The sequence below is a fragment of the Ovis canadensis genome, chromosome Y (assembly GCF_042477335.2).
Source record: "Ovis canadensis isolate MfBH-ARS-UI-01 breed Bighorn chromosome Y, ARS-UI_OviCan_v2, whole genome shotgun sequence".
Classification (NCBI taxonomy): Eukaryota; Metazoa; Chordata; class Mammalia; order Artiodactyla; family Bovidae; genus Ovis; species Ovis canadensis.
The window spans coordinates 15,706,702-15,723,146 of NC_091271.1; the positions used below are offsets into that span (position 1 = coordinate 15,706,702).

Sequence of the window (16,445 nt, forward strand, 5' to 3'; positions counted from 1 at the left end):
GTTCCTTCTCCCTTGGCTCTGTGCCTGCAGTGAATGTATGCCTCTTCCTCAGCTGGGACAAGAAGCCACAGCTCTTCACTGATTAAATCCCGTGTCTGGTCCAAACTCACATCGTAGCTTCTCCATCAACCTCCACTGCACGCTTTCAGAGCCAGGTTATCTTAGATCAGCCCAAGAGGCACTTCAGAGAGTGACATTCAAGTCTGGCTATATAGCTGATACTGAGATCTTCAAGGCATGAAAACACTTCAAAATTACGTTGCTAAAACACTCTACAGATTATATGTATAGGAGAGCTTTCGAACTTACAAGTAACATCAAATACCAAAATACGTTCTTACTTTTCCTTTCTCCACTTCTCTCATTTTCTCTCTCTCACACACACATGCACACATCCTTTTTACATGTTAAGACAATTACATGAAAAACAGATCATAGATTTTTAAATAGCAGCTCAATATGAAGATCAAACAAAACTGTACTTCCTCTATTTAAAACAAAATCACATAAATTACCCATCGGTTTCCCTATATTTGATATTATTGAATAATGCTATAAGTTGATCTTTTTGTTTTTAATAGGGTTTTTAACTTTGACTGAAATACTGGCTTCAGACTTACTGAAGGCAGAATTAACTATTTTTTTCTTTTTTTGACCTCCTCCTTTTAGATTTGGGGGGTGATGATTCAAAATCAGATGTGTTCACAGTAATGGATGCAACTTCCACCAATCCTGGCTGAAGGGGTCCCAGTGATACCTGAATAACAATTTTTGTTTCAGGAGACAATCCTTCTAGCTGCTTAGGCTTCTTAAACATTTGATGACACTGGGTTTTGTGCTCCCTCTCCTCTTCGGAAGTTAAAAACTGTAGCCGACATTTGGAACACTGGTGAAAACTCTTTTCCCAGTGCCCTCGATGATGACGTCTGTATGCTGTTGCAGTTTTAAAAATTTTGAGACAAAACGGGCAAAGTAAATTCTTGGTGTTACCATGGTATGCTCTGAAATGTGCATCCACATCTGCAAAAAATGATGATCTGTAACTGCAAACCTGGCATACATAGGGCATTTCACCAGGCTTATGATTGTATTTCATATGCTCTAAGAGAACCTGATCTGTCTCAAAGGACAACTCACAGATGTGACAGACTGCGGAGGGCTCCTGGGGCGTGTGGACACTTTCAATGTGACACTGCAGCTGGAAGGGAGTAGGAAACTGGCGGAGGCAGTGCTGGCAGGTGGTGTGGGGTTTCCAGCTGTCACCTCTCTGCCTCTCAAGTTCCAAATGGTGCTTCACGTGATTCATAAACTTGACATTTTTTAGAACTTTCAAACAGCTGAGGCATTTAAATGCCGTGTGGGTCTTCGGTTCTGGCTGCCCACTCCTCCATGCTCGCCATAGTAGAAGTCGTGAAGTAACACAATCAGATGTCCTTCTGTGGGATCACCAATTTTGTTTGGACTTGCCAAACTTGGAAAATCAGTTTTTGTCCGTCCATTTTCCCCTAAAGGTCTTACAGGCTTGCAGTGAACACTGTCGTTTGGAAAAGGTGTTGGACAAGGTTCTCCATTCTGAACATGGCTTAGTGAGGTATGGACACGGTCTGGTGTGCTTTGCTGATTGGTCTCTGTATGAAAAAAACCTGATGGGGAGAAACATAAAGAATGTTCCCCTACAATGCCATCACTGAGTTTAGGCCATCCGGGATTTCTGCGATTTGTTTCACAAGGGGAAACTCGCTTTGATACATGAGGACTTTTATTCATATCTCCTGCAGACACTGCTGTTTCTATTGGATGCTGCAATGAACTTGTGAAGGTAATCAAAGAAGAACATAACTCCTTCGAAAAGCAATCAGGCACTATTTGTGGTGAAAGATTTTTATAATCAGCTTGAGATGGAGGTTCAATAATAATAGGACTACCTGTTGATCTTGAGTCAGAGTCAGACACTGGCAAGACAGTCTTTGCTTCTGATGTAGGAGTCACATGATTAACAGGCTGTAATATGTGAGCGTTACCTCTCCTGAAGTGGCCATACCTTTTCCTCCTTGAATAAGAACCTGGGGTATCTCTGTTCAGTATGTTTGAAACGACTGGTTTTGAAGCTGAGCTCATCCCAACAAAGATCACGTCAGCATCTTCATTTACATGTTCCACTCCAACCAAGATCACTTCATCATCATCTTCATCATCTACTTGTTTCGTCTCTCCCTCCCTTTTCCGTACTTCTGGCTCTTGTTCTTCTTCACGTAACATACATGGGAGTTCCATATTTTTAATACTTTTTTATTCTTAGAGGGTGCGGCAACAAGTCCCAGTGCTTCCTTTATAAAAAGTGCCACCTAAGTATAAACATACTACAGATTAGTTAAGTACAGAAAAATGGGCCATTTGATTATCTCCAAAACTCTAGAGTACTTATACACACCCTTATCTTACAGACAAAGACACTGAGTGTCAACCAGACTCAATGACAGCTGAAAAAACTACGACTACAAGTCTACATGGCTCTAGAATCATAGCTTTGTCGCATGTTCACTTTAACCTCTTCTACTTAAAAAAATAAAGAGGGGGAAAAAAAACAAAACGCCACGCTGATCATTACGTGAAATCACATGCAAAGGACGAGTATTTTTACAAAAGCATTGTTCTACAGCGTTTAGAAGCATGGACTTTGGAGTCATAGGAGATTAAGTTGGAATTCTAACTTAACCACACACCAGTTGCGTCTTCTTGGGCAAATTTGTAACTTTTAAATGTGTTTCTGTGTCTTAAAGACAAACATGCTTATTTCTTAGACTTAAGGTTAACAGCTTTTTTAAAAGGCATCAGCTATTCAATGGCATCTTGTTTTGTAGTAAAAATGGAAGAAAATGTATCTTAAATGCACATTACAACTGATCCATAAATTCTAATTTCATAAATGTTAACAAACAAAATAGGTAGCAAATTCAAAGTATAATCTATCTATACCTAGTTAACAAACAGCATAATTCAATGTCAAGCACTTAATTCAGGCCTAGGAAACTGAGAATGAGCTCTCTGATAATCTCACCCCAATTCCACACAGATATATCCTAAATTTCTCCCTCTAATCCTGGCTAAACTTCAATCCAACAATGCTTCATCTTTATGCCACACGTCTCTTCCCCACATAGCAGGCAAAGTGATGCCAGTCTTTCTCTCATACCAATATCAGACAGAGACATCACACACACACACACACACACACACACACACACACAAACACACAGACACCTGATATCCCTTATGGATACAGGTGAAAGAGTCCTCAACAAAATTCTGGCAAACAAAATCCAACAGCATATAAAAAAGACTGTACACTATGATCACATGCGATTTAGGGAGGTATGCAAAGTTGGTTCATTATAGGAAAGTCAATCAACATTATGCCATTTTAAAACAATAAAACAAATAACACATCTGCCTGAAGAAAAGGCATTTCCCTGAATCTAGCACCTTTTCATAACCGGGGTTAAAAGAACACTTAATAATTAAGAACAGAAGATAACTTTCTCAATCAAAGGGCACCTGTAAAAAGACCCACAGCTAACATCATACTTAAGAATGAAAAACTGAAAGCTTTCCCTCTAAGACTGGGAACAACACAAGGAAGTCTATTACACACTTTGGCTCAACATTATACTGGCAGTTCTGTAACCAGAGAAATCAGGTAACAAAAGAGAATTGTTGCTGTAGTTTCAAAAAAAAAAAAAAAAAGAAAAAAGAAAAAAAAAAAACAACAATGAAAAAACAAAAAACAAACAAAAAAAACAGCCTTCAGAATGGAAAGGAATAAGTCAAAGTATATTGGAGATAACATAATTTAGTGTAGAAAATGTTGAAGAAACACAAGTATTAGAATTCATACAAAGCTTGCAGAATAGAAGACAAATATTTTAAAAGTCAACCACATTTTACACAGTAGCAACAAATGTTGTTAAGTAAATACTTGAATCTACACTAGCATTCAAAAGAATACTTAGGAAGTCAGAAAGAGAAAGACAATATATTCTTTTGAATGGCTGAGTAATACTCCACTGTGTATATGTACCACAGCTTTCTGATCCATTTATCTGTTGATGGACATCTAGGTTGTTCCATGTCCTGGCTATTATAAACAGTGTTCTCCATAGTGGCTGTACTAGACTGCATTCCCACCAACAGTGTAAGAGGGTTCCCTTTTCTCCACACCCTCTCCAGCATTTATTGCTTGCAGACTTTATAGGAATCAATTCTAATGAGATGGATGAAACTGGAGCCGATTATACACAGTGAAGTGAGCCAGAAAAAAAACACCAACACAGTATACTAACACATATATATGGAATTTAGAAAGATGGTAATGATAACCCTGTATGAGAGACAGCAGAAGAGACACAGATGTATAGAACAGATTTTTGGACTCTGAGGGAGCGGGAGAGGGTGGGATAATACGGGAGAATGGCACTGAAATATGTACAGTATCATGTAAGATAGTCGCCAGTCTATGTTCGATGCAGGATACAGGATGCTTGGCGCTGGTGCACAGGGATGATCCGGAGAGATGATATGGGGTGGGCGGTGGGAGGGGGGTGAGGAATGGGAACTCATGTACACCTGTGGCGGATTCATGTCAATGTATGGCAAAACCAACACAGTGTTGTAAAATAAAATATAGTAAAAATAAAAATTAAAAAAAAAGAGAGAGGAAGACAAATATTGTATGGTATCACTTACATGGACTCTAAAATATGCCACAAATAAACTGATCTATGAAAGAGAAACAGACTCACAGACATAGAGAGCAGACTATGTGATTCCCAAGAGGGAAAGATACGGCAGGCACAGATTGGGAGCTGGTGATTAGCAGATGCAAAGCATAATATATACAATAGACAAACAAGAGCATACTGTATAGCACAAGGAACTATATTCATAATTTGAGATAAACAATAATGGAAAAGGGTATGAAAGAAATTGTGTGTGCATATGTGTGTGTTTACATATGAAGGAAAGGAAAGGGTAACTGTTGGCAAGCACATACAGAAACTGGATCCTTGTGTGTTACGGATACATTTTAAAATGGTGCAACTGCTACAGAAAACAGTTTAAAGGCTCCTCGAAAAATTAAAGAACTAGAGCTGACACATGATTCAGCAATTCCACTTCAGGATATAAATTCAAAAGATGTTAACATGGGGTCTTGGGATATCTGCAGAGCCGTGCTCACAGCAGCACGAAGCACAACAACTAAGAGGTGGAAGCATCGAAATGTCCATCAAATGTGATATATACACACAATGAAATATTATTTAGCCATATAGAGAAAATTCTGTCACATACTACAACATGCATGATCATTTCAGACATCAAGCCAAATGCAATAAGCCAGTCGTACAAAAAGACAAATACTGTAAGTTTCTACTTGCATGAAATAGCTAACACAGTCAAGCAATAGAAAGGAAACAAAGAAGAATGATGGAGTCCATGGTCTAGGTCAACGGGCAAGAAAAGCGGAGTTGCTGTTTAATGGGACAGGTGATGGGTACAGAGTTTCGATTTTGCAAGCTGTAAAGGTGTAGAGATCTGCTTCATAACAATGTGATAAGGAATTCCCTCATAGTTCAGAGGTTAGGACTCCACAGTGTCCTATCAGGGGCCTGGGTATGATCCTCAACCAGGGAACTGTCATTCAAGCTGCACAACACAGCTAAAACAATGACAACAACAACAAATCAACACTGTGACTATGTGTGTGTCTATGTCTTAGTCACTCATTTGTGCCCAACTTTGCATCCCCCGGGACTAAAGTTCACCACGTTCCCTTCTCCATCAGATTTGCAGTGGGTTGCCATTTCTTTCTCCAAAAGGCTGATGAAAGTGTGCAAAATACTTAGCATGCAAAAATGGTTAAAATGGTAAAAATTTAACTTAGATGTTTTCTAAAACAATTAAAAACAGAAAAGCATTTAACAACCAGGAAAATAATTTGAGTAGACATTTCCGACTCTTTGCAATCCCATGGACTGTAGCCTACCAGGCTCCTCCGTTCATGGGTTTTCCAGGCAAGAGTGCTGGAGTGGATTACCATTTCCTTCTCAAGGCGATCTTGCCCACCCAGGAATTGATACCAGGTCTCCTACCTTGCAGGCAGACATTTGAATATTTGAAATTCACCTGTGGCCTTGACAAGAGTGGCTTTATAGGAAAATGAGAGAACTCGAGATAACAAAGTCTAGGAACAACTCTGCAGAGGTCTGTAACAAGCAAATATGAAATAAAAGCAGCAGAAGCAGGATGTGTCACCAAAAGATGGATTTTTAACGACAGGTCACATTATAGTCCGTCTGTTTGCTGATGGGAACCATCCAGAGAAACAGAAACCTTAATCCAGGGCAAAGAAGAGACTTGCTAGAACTTCAAGAAATGAGTAGGTCTAGAACTGAGTAGATCAAAATTGAGTACATCAGGCCAGAGAGCACACAAGCTGGAGAAGGCAATGGAAACCCACACCAGTACTCTTCCCTGGAATATCCCACAGACGGAGGAGCCTGGTAGGCCGCGGTCCATGTGGTTTCGAAGGGTCGGACACGACTGAGCGACTTCACTCTCATGCACTGGAGAAGGAAATGGCAACCCACTCCAGCGTTCTTGCCTGGAGAATCCCAGATAAGGGAGAGCCTTGTGTGTGGCTGTCCATGAGACTGCAGAGTCGGACACGACTGAAGTGGCTTAGCAGCAGTAGCAGCACACAAGAAGGGTACACAAGCCAAATAATTTGCTTACATTGACAGAGCTGAGATCATAGAAAAAAAAAAGGCTGGCATAGTGGATTAATGGGTATGGTAACCAGCCTTCAAGTGAATTCAATCTCCTAATATTCCCACCCCTGTGTAGTTCTCTCTCAATCTATCACAGGGTAGACCTGTGAGACTAAGCAAACACACAAGTGAAGATGTGTAACATCTGAAAAAAGACTCTGCACTTTATCATGGGTGTAAGCGCTTTCCTGAATCACTCATTCTGAGAAAAGACAGCAGCCTCCACAAGAGAAGCCCCTTGGAGAGGCCCACAGAAGGAGGAACTGAGGCTTCATGAGTACAGACAAGTGAGAGAGCTTAGATTCAACAAGCTAAGTCTTCAGAGGTTGCCAAGCCAGACAAAAGCTTGACTACTAACTACCTCAGGAGAGATCCTAGGCCAAGAGATAACAAGTGGTAAGTTCTTTCAAACTATTCCATTTTGAGATCATATGTACAACACAAACATTTCAAGTTTTAATACCATTCACATCATACTTACACACAGAACAGTTCTCCTATAAATATAGCTAAAATCAAAACATACACACACACACACACACACACACACACACACACTCACCCAATCCAAAGCACCGAAACACAGGAGTTGCCTAGCAGTCCAGTGGTTTGGTTAGGACTCAGCCCTCTCACTGCCAGGATCCTGTGTTCGATCCCTGGCTGGGGAACTAATGTCCTATGAAGCCACATGTTGTGACCAAAACAAAACATGCTGTGAAGTCAAAGCTGTACCAGCAAGATAAGTATACAACACAGCTGTAGGCACAAGTTGCTGGGCATAGAGCTTCCTATGATCTTGTTTACTCGCATGAAATGAACTCAGAGGGTGCCTCACCCCCATCCAGTGGAGTTCACTTACTTAATGAAGAAAAGCCCTTAAGGGTACAGAAATGAGCAAGCAATCTCACGTGAACATGTTAAATCACAGGATATTTTCTCTGAATGAACCACTGGATTCATTCATTCATTTGGCCATGCTGTTTGGCTTGTGGGGTCCCAGTTCCCTGACCAGAGATTGAATCCAGACCACTGTAGTGAAAGCCCAGAATCCTAATCACCAGGCCACCAGGGAACCCCCACACCTGCATTGCTTTGCTTTGCCAGCTAAAACCTTAGGATATGTGCATTGCCCCATTTTAGCCTCACCAAGTGGTAGGAGTCAGCTCTACACAGCTTAAGCCCCATGGTGTTCTTACTTTTTTTCTTTCAGGAAGGCAGGGGAAAGCAAGTCACTCTGCCTGTTTTTAACCTTGCCACTCAGAAAGCTGCAAACCTGAAACCATGATGGCCCTGAAGTCAGCACCCGCAATCAGGGTCAGGTAATCCCCAATCAGGAATACTCTCTCTCAACAGCAACGTGTCAGCCGACGAATGAAAGGAGAAAAACGCAAATTAAGAAAGCCACACCTTTGTCCCTTTTGTAAAGATGTCTGTCACCTTACCTCACGGGCCCACTGAAATCCTGAGCGCTTGAGACCTCCCAGGCAGCACACGGTCACATCCTGGGGACAAGCAGAGGAAACGGCCAGGGTGAGTCCCCTGTTCTGGGAACATTCTATCCCCCCAGGCCCTACCTGGTCCTACCCTATGGATGCTGACCAGGCGTCTCACATTCAACCAGACCAAGTGATTGAACTCCTTTGCCCTGAGCATCTTCCTCCCACCTCCCTTCTCTCAGTAACAAACAAACAAATACCTCATCTGCCAACTTCCCGAACCAAAGGCCTGAATCTCGGGGCCCCCAGGGACGGGGCAGCCCTGGAGTCCGAGGAGAGGCAGAGGAAACGGGAAAACGACTAAAGCACCAGGGCAGTGAAGAGGCTGCTAGATAGATGTTTTTTTGGTTTTTCTTTTTGTTTTTTTGCTGCTCCTGCCTGACTGTGCCTGGGTGCAGAACCGGGTTGGGCCGTGAAGATTTGTGCATCTGTGTTTAAATACATTAGGTTGCACAGGAGAGCTGGGGGTGGTGCCAGGGGCCAGGGGCCTAAGAGGCCCTTTCCGCGAGCTGGCTTGTCCCGCCCCTGGGCAGGAAAGCTGCTGGAGAGCAGAGCCCGCCCAGACTAGAGAGGGGAGAGGGCGAAAGGAGCCTGAAGCCTGTGGATCCTGCCGCAAGCTCCACCGCCCTCACCAGCCGCCCTGCCGAGCAAGGCCTTGTGCGAGTGGGGACCCGAGAAACCCTCCCTTTAGCCGTCAGGCACTGCTTTGGCTGAACCACGCTCCAGTCCTTACCGGTCCCCATTGAGGGAGGAAACAGAACTGCTGGCAGCTCACCTGCCTTAGGCAGGTCCAAGATTAACCCCGAGGAGTCGAGCCTGCGGGGACGAGGCCTCCTCATGTCTGGGGCGCCGCCTCAGCTCCCCCTACAGGCGTGCGGGCTGCCTCCGATGATTGGCTGCCAGGTGTCGGAGCCTGCCATCTGATTGGCCGCGAGGCCGAGTTGGGCGCATGCGCGCGCGATGAGCCGTCCCCCCACCCCCTCACCCCGTAAAAGCACCCACTGTAGGCGTGGTCAGGCTGAATCTGAATGTCAAGGATCTTGGGTCAAGATTGCTCAGCTCACCAAACGCGAAGAAAGAAAAAAACAGATGGCACAGTCGCCAGGGCTCAGGGCTGAGAACGGCCTCCGAGTCTACCAGGGGAGTCCAGTGATGGTGTCCGGCACTCACAGCCCTCAGGGGTGACCTCCCTTAAGCCAGTTATTTGCTTAAGGAACTTGACGGTACAGTGGATCTTGGCGCCCCTCCTCTTGGAATTACATTTCAATCAAGGCAGGGCAGCCTGCCCCTGTTTTTGCACTGTCTATTGTGAGCTGAGAATGAGCTTTACTTTTTCTTCTTCTTCTTCTTTTTAATTTTAGAGCTTTACACTTTTAATGGCTGAGGAAAACCGAAAAGAATTTTATTTTCTGACGTGAAAATTGTGTGTAATTCAGTTTTCGGAGTCCTTAAAGGTGGAAGAGGGACTTGCCAGCTTCTTTGGTTATCCTCTATGCCTGAAAACTTAATTAATTGCCAATGGTCATATTCGCAAAGCCTAACATATTTCTTTTTTGGCCCTTTACAGAGTGTTTTTTAAATGCCCTGTTCTGCTGGAAGTCTCCTGGTAGTCATATGGGAGAATAAAGTTTTGGTTTTGTTACAATATTTCTTTTCTTTTTTTTTTTATACCTTTTCTTTATTTTCCTCAACTCATGTTATCCCCCCCCCCAGTGTTTTTTTTTTTCAATGTTAATATCTTTAATTCTTACATGCATTCCCAAACATGACCCCCCGTCCCACCTCCCTCCCTCAACATCTCTCTGGGTCATCCCCATGCACCAGCCCCAAGCATGCTGCACCCTACGTCAGACATGGACTGGTGATTCAATTCTTACATGATAGTATACATGTTAGAATTCCCATTCTCCCAAATCATCCCACCCTCTCCCTCTCCCTCTGAGTCCAAAAGTCCATTATACACATCTGTGTCTTTTTTCCTGTCTTGCATACAGGGTCGTCATTGCCATCTTCCTAAATTCCATATATATGTGTTAGTATACTGTATTGGTGTTTTTCTTTCTGGCTTACTTCACTCTGTATAATCGGCTCCAGTTTCATCCATCTCATCAGAACTGATTCAAATGAATTCTTTTTAACGGCTGAGTAATACTCCATTGTGTATATGTACCACAGCTTTCTTATCCATTCATCTGCTGATGGACATCTAGGTTGTTTCCATGTCCTGGCTATTATAAACAGAGCTGCGATGAACATTGGGGTACATGTGTCTATTTCAATTCTGGTTTCCTCAGTGTGGATGCCCAGCAGTGGGATTGCTGGGTCATAAGGTAGTTCTATTTGCAATTTCTTAAGGAATCTCCACACTGTTCTCCATAGTGGCTGTACTAGTTTGCATTCCCACCAACAGTGTAGGAGGGTTCCCTTTTCTCCACTTCTCCATTATATTCATTTTTCATTCTTTACTAATTTCATTCATTCATATCACAATAAGTTTCCTTTAAAGGAAGCAATGAAATAACATCAAAGAAAATACCTCTGTTTTAACAGGTAACATGTTAGAAGGTATATGCTCAACTAAAAATATGTTGTATATATACAGTAAATACCACTTTAAGTAGCTTCAGAACTTGTATCTGGTTTCAAATCACTAGGAAGGTTTGTTGAACATCCAATATTCTAACCTCCAGCTGTTCTCAACTTCAAAAAGATACAACTTTTTCAATAATTTGTTATCTCAAGTTTATTTTTTTTTATTTTTATTATTATTATTTTTTTATCTCAAGTTTAAACTCCCTTTTAGCCACATATATGAACATGCTTTCTAGGTCACATGATTGAATCTGACCTATTGCCAAAAAGTGAAAATTTTGGAATACCTTTCTCAAAAGAGAGATGTTATTTTCTTCTTCCAGAAAGACTGGTAGTGCAGCCGATCTTTGAACAGTTTGTTGGTTTTTGCTAACTCCATAAAGATTAAGCTGTCGAATTAAACTCTTCATGCTCTTGGTTTCAAATTTTCTGAAAGGCTCCTTTCTTTCCAAGACTTCTTTCCTGAAGAGTTCTTCATTGATCACTCTACATGTGCCTGTCTCATCCCACCAAATAGATTCAAACTAATCACTTTCCACTATATTCCAAGTTTTTGTGGAAATGTGAGTGAAAGAAAATCATTCACATCATCTGTTTCAGAGACAGAATATGTGTAGTGTGGCCTTTTGATCACCAGATCCTCAGCCAAAGGCTGAAAAGCATATTCTTCAATCATAGATCTCAAAACTGAGTCCCCAGTTGTATAATCATACCAGTAAGATCTAATGGAGGTTTCTGAACCAGTGGACTCACCTTTAGGAGGTCCATCTTGAATTTCTGAAGAAATATGTGCCATCTCAGGGAAATCTTTCTTCAGATAATGTTCTCATTTGTCTGCTTTTACACAATGCAACTTCAAATGATGTTTGGCTGGCCTACAGAGAGAAACTCTCTGGACAATCACAGAGGTCCTTCCAGTCAAACAGCTGTGACATCACAAAATCACTGGTCTCCTAGCAATCGAAGGTTAGTTGTGACGTGACAAAGTCACTGGTCTCCTAGCAACTGAAGGGTAATGTTCAACCAAGTGTTTACTTCAGCATCAACTTAAAATACAGACTGCTGGCAGAAATAGTAACCAAAACCATGAAGCATGCAAAAATCTCATTAGTAAAGTTGGCCTTTTTTTTTTTTTGGATGAGGGGGGGTTCCTGTGTTTGGGATGGTCTTTCTCTTTCTGGCAGTTTGTGGTTCCTCTTTATTGTGGAGGTTCCTCCCTGTGGCTGGGGTAGGATGAGGGACTTGTCAGGTTTCCTGGTTAGGGAAGCTTGTGTCAGTGTTCTGGTGGGTGGAGCTGCATCTCTTCTCTCTGGAGGGCAATGAAGTGTCCAGTAGTGAGGTTTGAGATGTCTATGGGTTTGCTGTTTGGGCAACCTGTATATTGAAGCTCCAGGTTCTGTTCCTGTGTTGCTGGAGAATTGGCATGGTATGTCTTCCTCTGGAAATTGTTGGCTCTTGGTGGTGATTGGTTTCAATGTAGGTGTGGAGCTTTTTGGAAGATTTCCTTTTTTAAAAATAAATTTAATATTTTAATTGTAGGGTAATTACTTTACATTATTGTAATGATTTTGCCATACATTAACATATGTCCGCCACAGGTGTACACATGTTCCCTTTCCTGAACCCCTTCCCTTCTGCCAACCCGAACCATCCCTCTGGGTCGTCCCAGTGCACCAGCCCCAAGCATCCAGTATCATGCATTCAACCTGGCCTGGTGACCCATTTCATATATGATATTATACATGTTTCAGTGCCATTCTCCCAAAACATCCCACCCTCTCACTCTCCCACAGAGTGCAAAAGACTGTTCTATATATCTGTGTCTCTTTTGCTATCTCGCATACAGGGTTATCGAAAACTCACATCAATAAATCTACTGTATTTCTGAAATAAAATGATTTATCATCCTTCTATGCACACATTCTTAATATTCAGTACTGTTACCCTAGCAGACTTGGTCTACTTGCTTCTGTGCAAACAAATTCATGAAATGACTGTGGGTTTCAGTGTGGGGGGGGGGGGAAGTGCTTATTGTAGGATGAAGCAAGGTGTCTTAGCAGCTGGTGCTTCAAAAACGCAAATCCCCAAATACTTTCAGGGGAAATATTTTAATGGCTGAGTGAGGGTGGAACATGGGGTCTGTGATCAATATTGAGACATTCTACTAATGGCCTATTATGGAGGATATTGGGAGTCCACATCATTGACCGTCTAGTTCCGACTATGCACTTACATTTCAGCCTGGTTTGGGCTTTAGCATCTCTAAAATTGTTCACAGGATATTGCTCCGAATGTCATTGATGGTCCTTGCTGCTGCTGCTGCTAATTCGCTTCAGTCGTGTCCGACTCTGTGCGACCCCAAAGATGGCAGCCCACCAGGCTCCCCCATCCCTGGGTATCTCCAGGCAGAACACTGGAGTGGGTTGCCATTTCCTTCTCCACGCTGGCCCTTGAGGAGGGACTAAAGACCCTTGAGTTTGATTAGTGGCTATATCCTTATTATTGTCTATCACTTGATTGTTTTCCTTAGTTTCTGTCTTTTCTAGCTTCTCTGATTAAAATTCCTTTTGAACATGAGGAGGTCTACAATCTCCTACCTCTCTCTCTCGATTTCCATGCTTTTCAATCTTAAGAAGGGACTGCTTAGTACAATAAAGGAAAACAAGTCTTGGACTTAGAGCTCGATCATAAATATGACAGAAAATCTCAGTGCAGGTTCCGTTTCTTTTTCAGGTTTCCCAGCTCTTGGAGTGATTGAGCCAGCAACAACTTTGGCTCTTTCCTGTTGAGAGGGAGCATGTAGTTGGAAATAATTCTAAAATCTAGGCTTGCTATCAACAGTTTATGATATGAAAACATATCTCTATTTTATATGTATTATATATATATATATATATGTCTATGTTAGTATTTTGTCATTAAACTGGACAAACATTTGAGAATTGGTCTATATTTATGAAAAGGAGAGAGGTGAGTGATATAAAAGAGTCCTCATATGTTACATGCAGCCAAGGAAACATATTTTGAAGTATTTCAACTTACATAATATTTAACAATCGAGTAGAATTTGAATCATTCTACATTTGGGTTTTATTGTTTTCCCATTTCTGTTACACCTAACATGAATTAAAAGCCATCGCACTTTTTTTTCATACACACACTCATGCATAGACAGGTGTATATATGTATATATGTCAAAATATAATTTTAGGCAACTTTATTTAGGTGACCACACTCATTGCTAGCTCCCCAGATCTTAATAAACTGTTTGGGAAGCCCTACATTACTTAATATCTTTCTGGCTGAAACATTCATCTTGTTGCTGAAAAGCTCTCCTTTCATCTAGCTCATTTTCCACTATTCTTTCTGTAATAAGAGTTAGGGCTCATACTTATGAGGGCACCTTGAACCCAGAAAACTGCAACTCAAGTTTACTTAGTGATATTGTTCCAAACATGCTGTTGTTTTCCTCACGTTGGACCCAATTTGACTTGATTTATTTCTAATATAAATTTGTTTATTTTAATAGTAGTCTAATTGCTTTACAATATTGTATTGGTTTTGCCATTCATTAGCATGGATCTGCCACGGGTGTACAGGTGTTCCCTATCCTGAAAACCCCTGCTACCTCCATCCTCAAACCATTCCTCAAGGTTACCCTAGTGCACCAGCCCCGAGGATCCTGTATCACGCATCGAACTGGTCTGGTGATTCGTTTGACAAATAATATTATACATGTTTCAATGCCATTATCCCAAATCATCCCACCCTCGCCCTCTCTCAGAGTCCAAAAGACTGTTCTATACATCTGTGTCTATTTTGCTGTCTCACGTACAGGTTTATCATGACCATTTTTCTAAATTCCACACATATGCGCTAGTGTACTCTGTTGGTATTTTTCTTACTGGCTAACTTCACTCTGTATAATAGGCTTCAATTTCATCCACCTCACTAGAACGGACTGGAATGTATTCTTTTTAGTGGCTGAGTAATACTCCATCACGTATATGTACCACAGCTTTCTTATCCATTAGTCTACTGATGTTCATCTAGGTTGCATCCATGCCTTGGCTATTAGAAATAGTGCTGTGATGAACAATGGGGTACACGCGTCTCTTTCAATTCTGGTTTCCTTGGTGTTTATGGCCAGCGGTGGGATTGCTGCATCATATGACAGTCCTATTTACAGTTTGTTTGTATGTTTAAGGAATCACCACAGTGTTCTCCATAGTGGCTGTACCAGTTTGCAATTCCACTAACAGTGTCAGAGTGTTCCCTTTTCTCCACACCCTCCCCAGCATTTATTGCTTGTAGACTTTTGGATAGCAGTCATTCTGACTGGCGTGAAATGGTACCTCATTATCGTTTTGATTAGCATTTTTCTGATAGTGAGTGATGTTGAGAATCTTTTCATCTGTTTGTTAGCCATGTGTATGTCGTCTTTGGAGAAATGTTTGTTTACTCCTTTCGCCTATTTTATCATGGGGTCATTTATTTTCCTGGAATTGAGGTTCAGGAGTTGTTCGTATATTTTTGAGCTAAATTCTTTGTCAGTTGCTTCAGTTCAGTTCAGTCCTTTAGCCACTGGTGAGTTTTCCAAATGTGCTGCCATATTGAGTGACGCACTTTCACAGCATCACTAAAAGGGGGCAAAATCCCTAAACAGACGTGTCTTTAAAGAAGACATACAGATGGCTAACAAACACATGAAATATGCTTAAAATCATTCATCATTAGAGAAACAAAAATTAAAATTGAATGTGTCGTCATATCACACGGTTCAGAGTGGCCATCACCAGAAATTCTACAAGCACGAAATCCTGGGGAGGCTGTGGAGAAAAGCTAACCCTAATACACTGCTAGTGGTAACACAAACTGGTACAACCTGTATGCAGAACAGTTTGGTGATTCCTTGAGAAACTTGGACTACAACTGTCATATGACTGAGCAACCCCCCTTCTTGGCATATACCCAAAGGGGATTACAATCAAAAGAGACACATGTGCCACAATGTTTATTACAATTCTCTTTCCGAAAGCTATGACTTGCACGTAATCTAGATGCACATCAGCAGATGAAAATATAAGGAAGTTGTGCTATATATTCAAATATAATATTACTTAGCTACAGAAAAACCCATATTTGTGTCACTTTTGGTAAGGCAGTTCAACCTGCAGCCTATTATTCAGAGTAAAAAAAAAAAAGTTAGAAAGAGAAAGGCAAATATTGTTTATTAATGCATATAAATGGGATTTAGGAAGACAGTAACTATGATTCTGCATGAAGGCCAGTAAAAAAGAACCACATATAAAGAACAGACTCTGAGACTCAATGGGAGAGTTCAAGGATGGGATGATTTGAGAAAATAGCATTGAAACAGGTACATTACCATACATAAAAGAGATGACCAGTGCAAGTTCAATGCATGAAAGATGCATCCAACTCTTGTGCTGTGGACGAACCCAGAAGCATGGGGTAACAAGGGAGGTTTGAGTTGTGTTCAGGATAGGGGGACACATGTATCCATGCG

General features: G+C 41.5%; 1 protein-coding gene across 1 annotated transcript; it reads right to left on the reverse strand.

The window, feature by feature from the left end:
* Positions 1–652: 652 nt before the first annotated feature.
* On the reverse strand, positions 653–2,274 carry LOC138431511 (zinc finger protein 280B-like; the record flags this gene model as incomplete). Its single annotated transcript, XM_069573615.1, is given in 2 exon segments — positions 653–1,383; positions 1,386–2,274. Coding segments are annotated over 2 exon segments (1,620 nt in total), but the record flags the coding sequence as incomplete, so codon positions are not given.
* Positions 2,275–16,445: the final 14,171 nt, after the last annotated feature.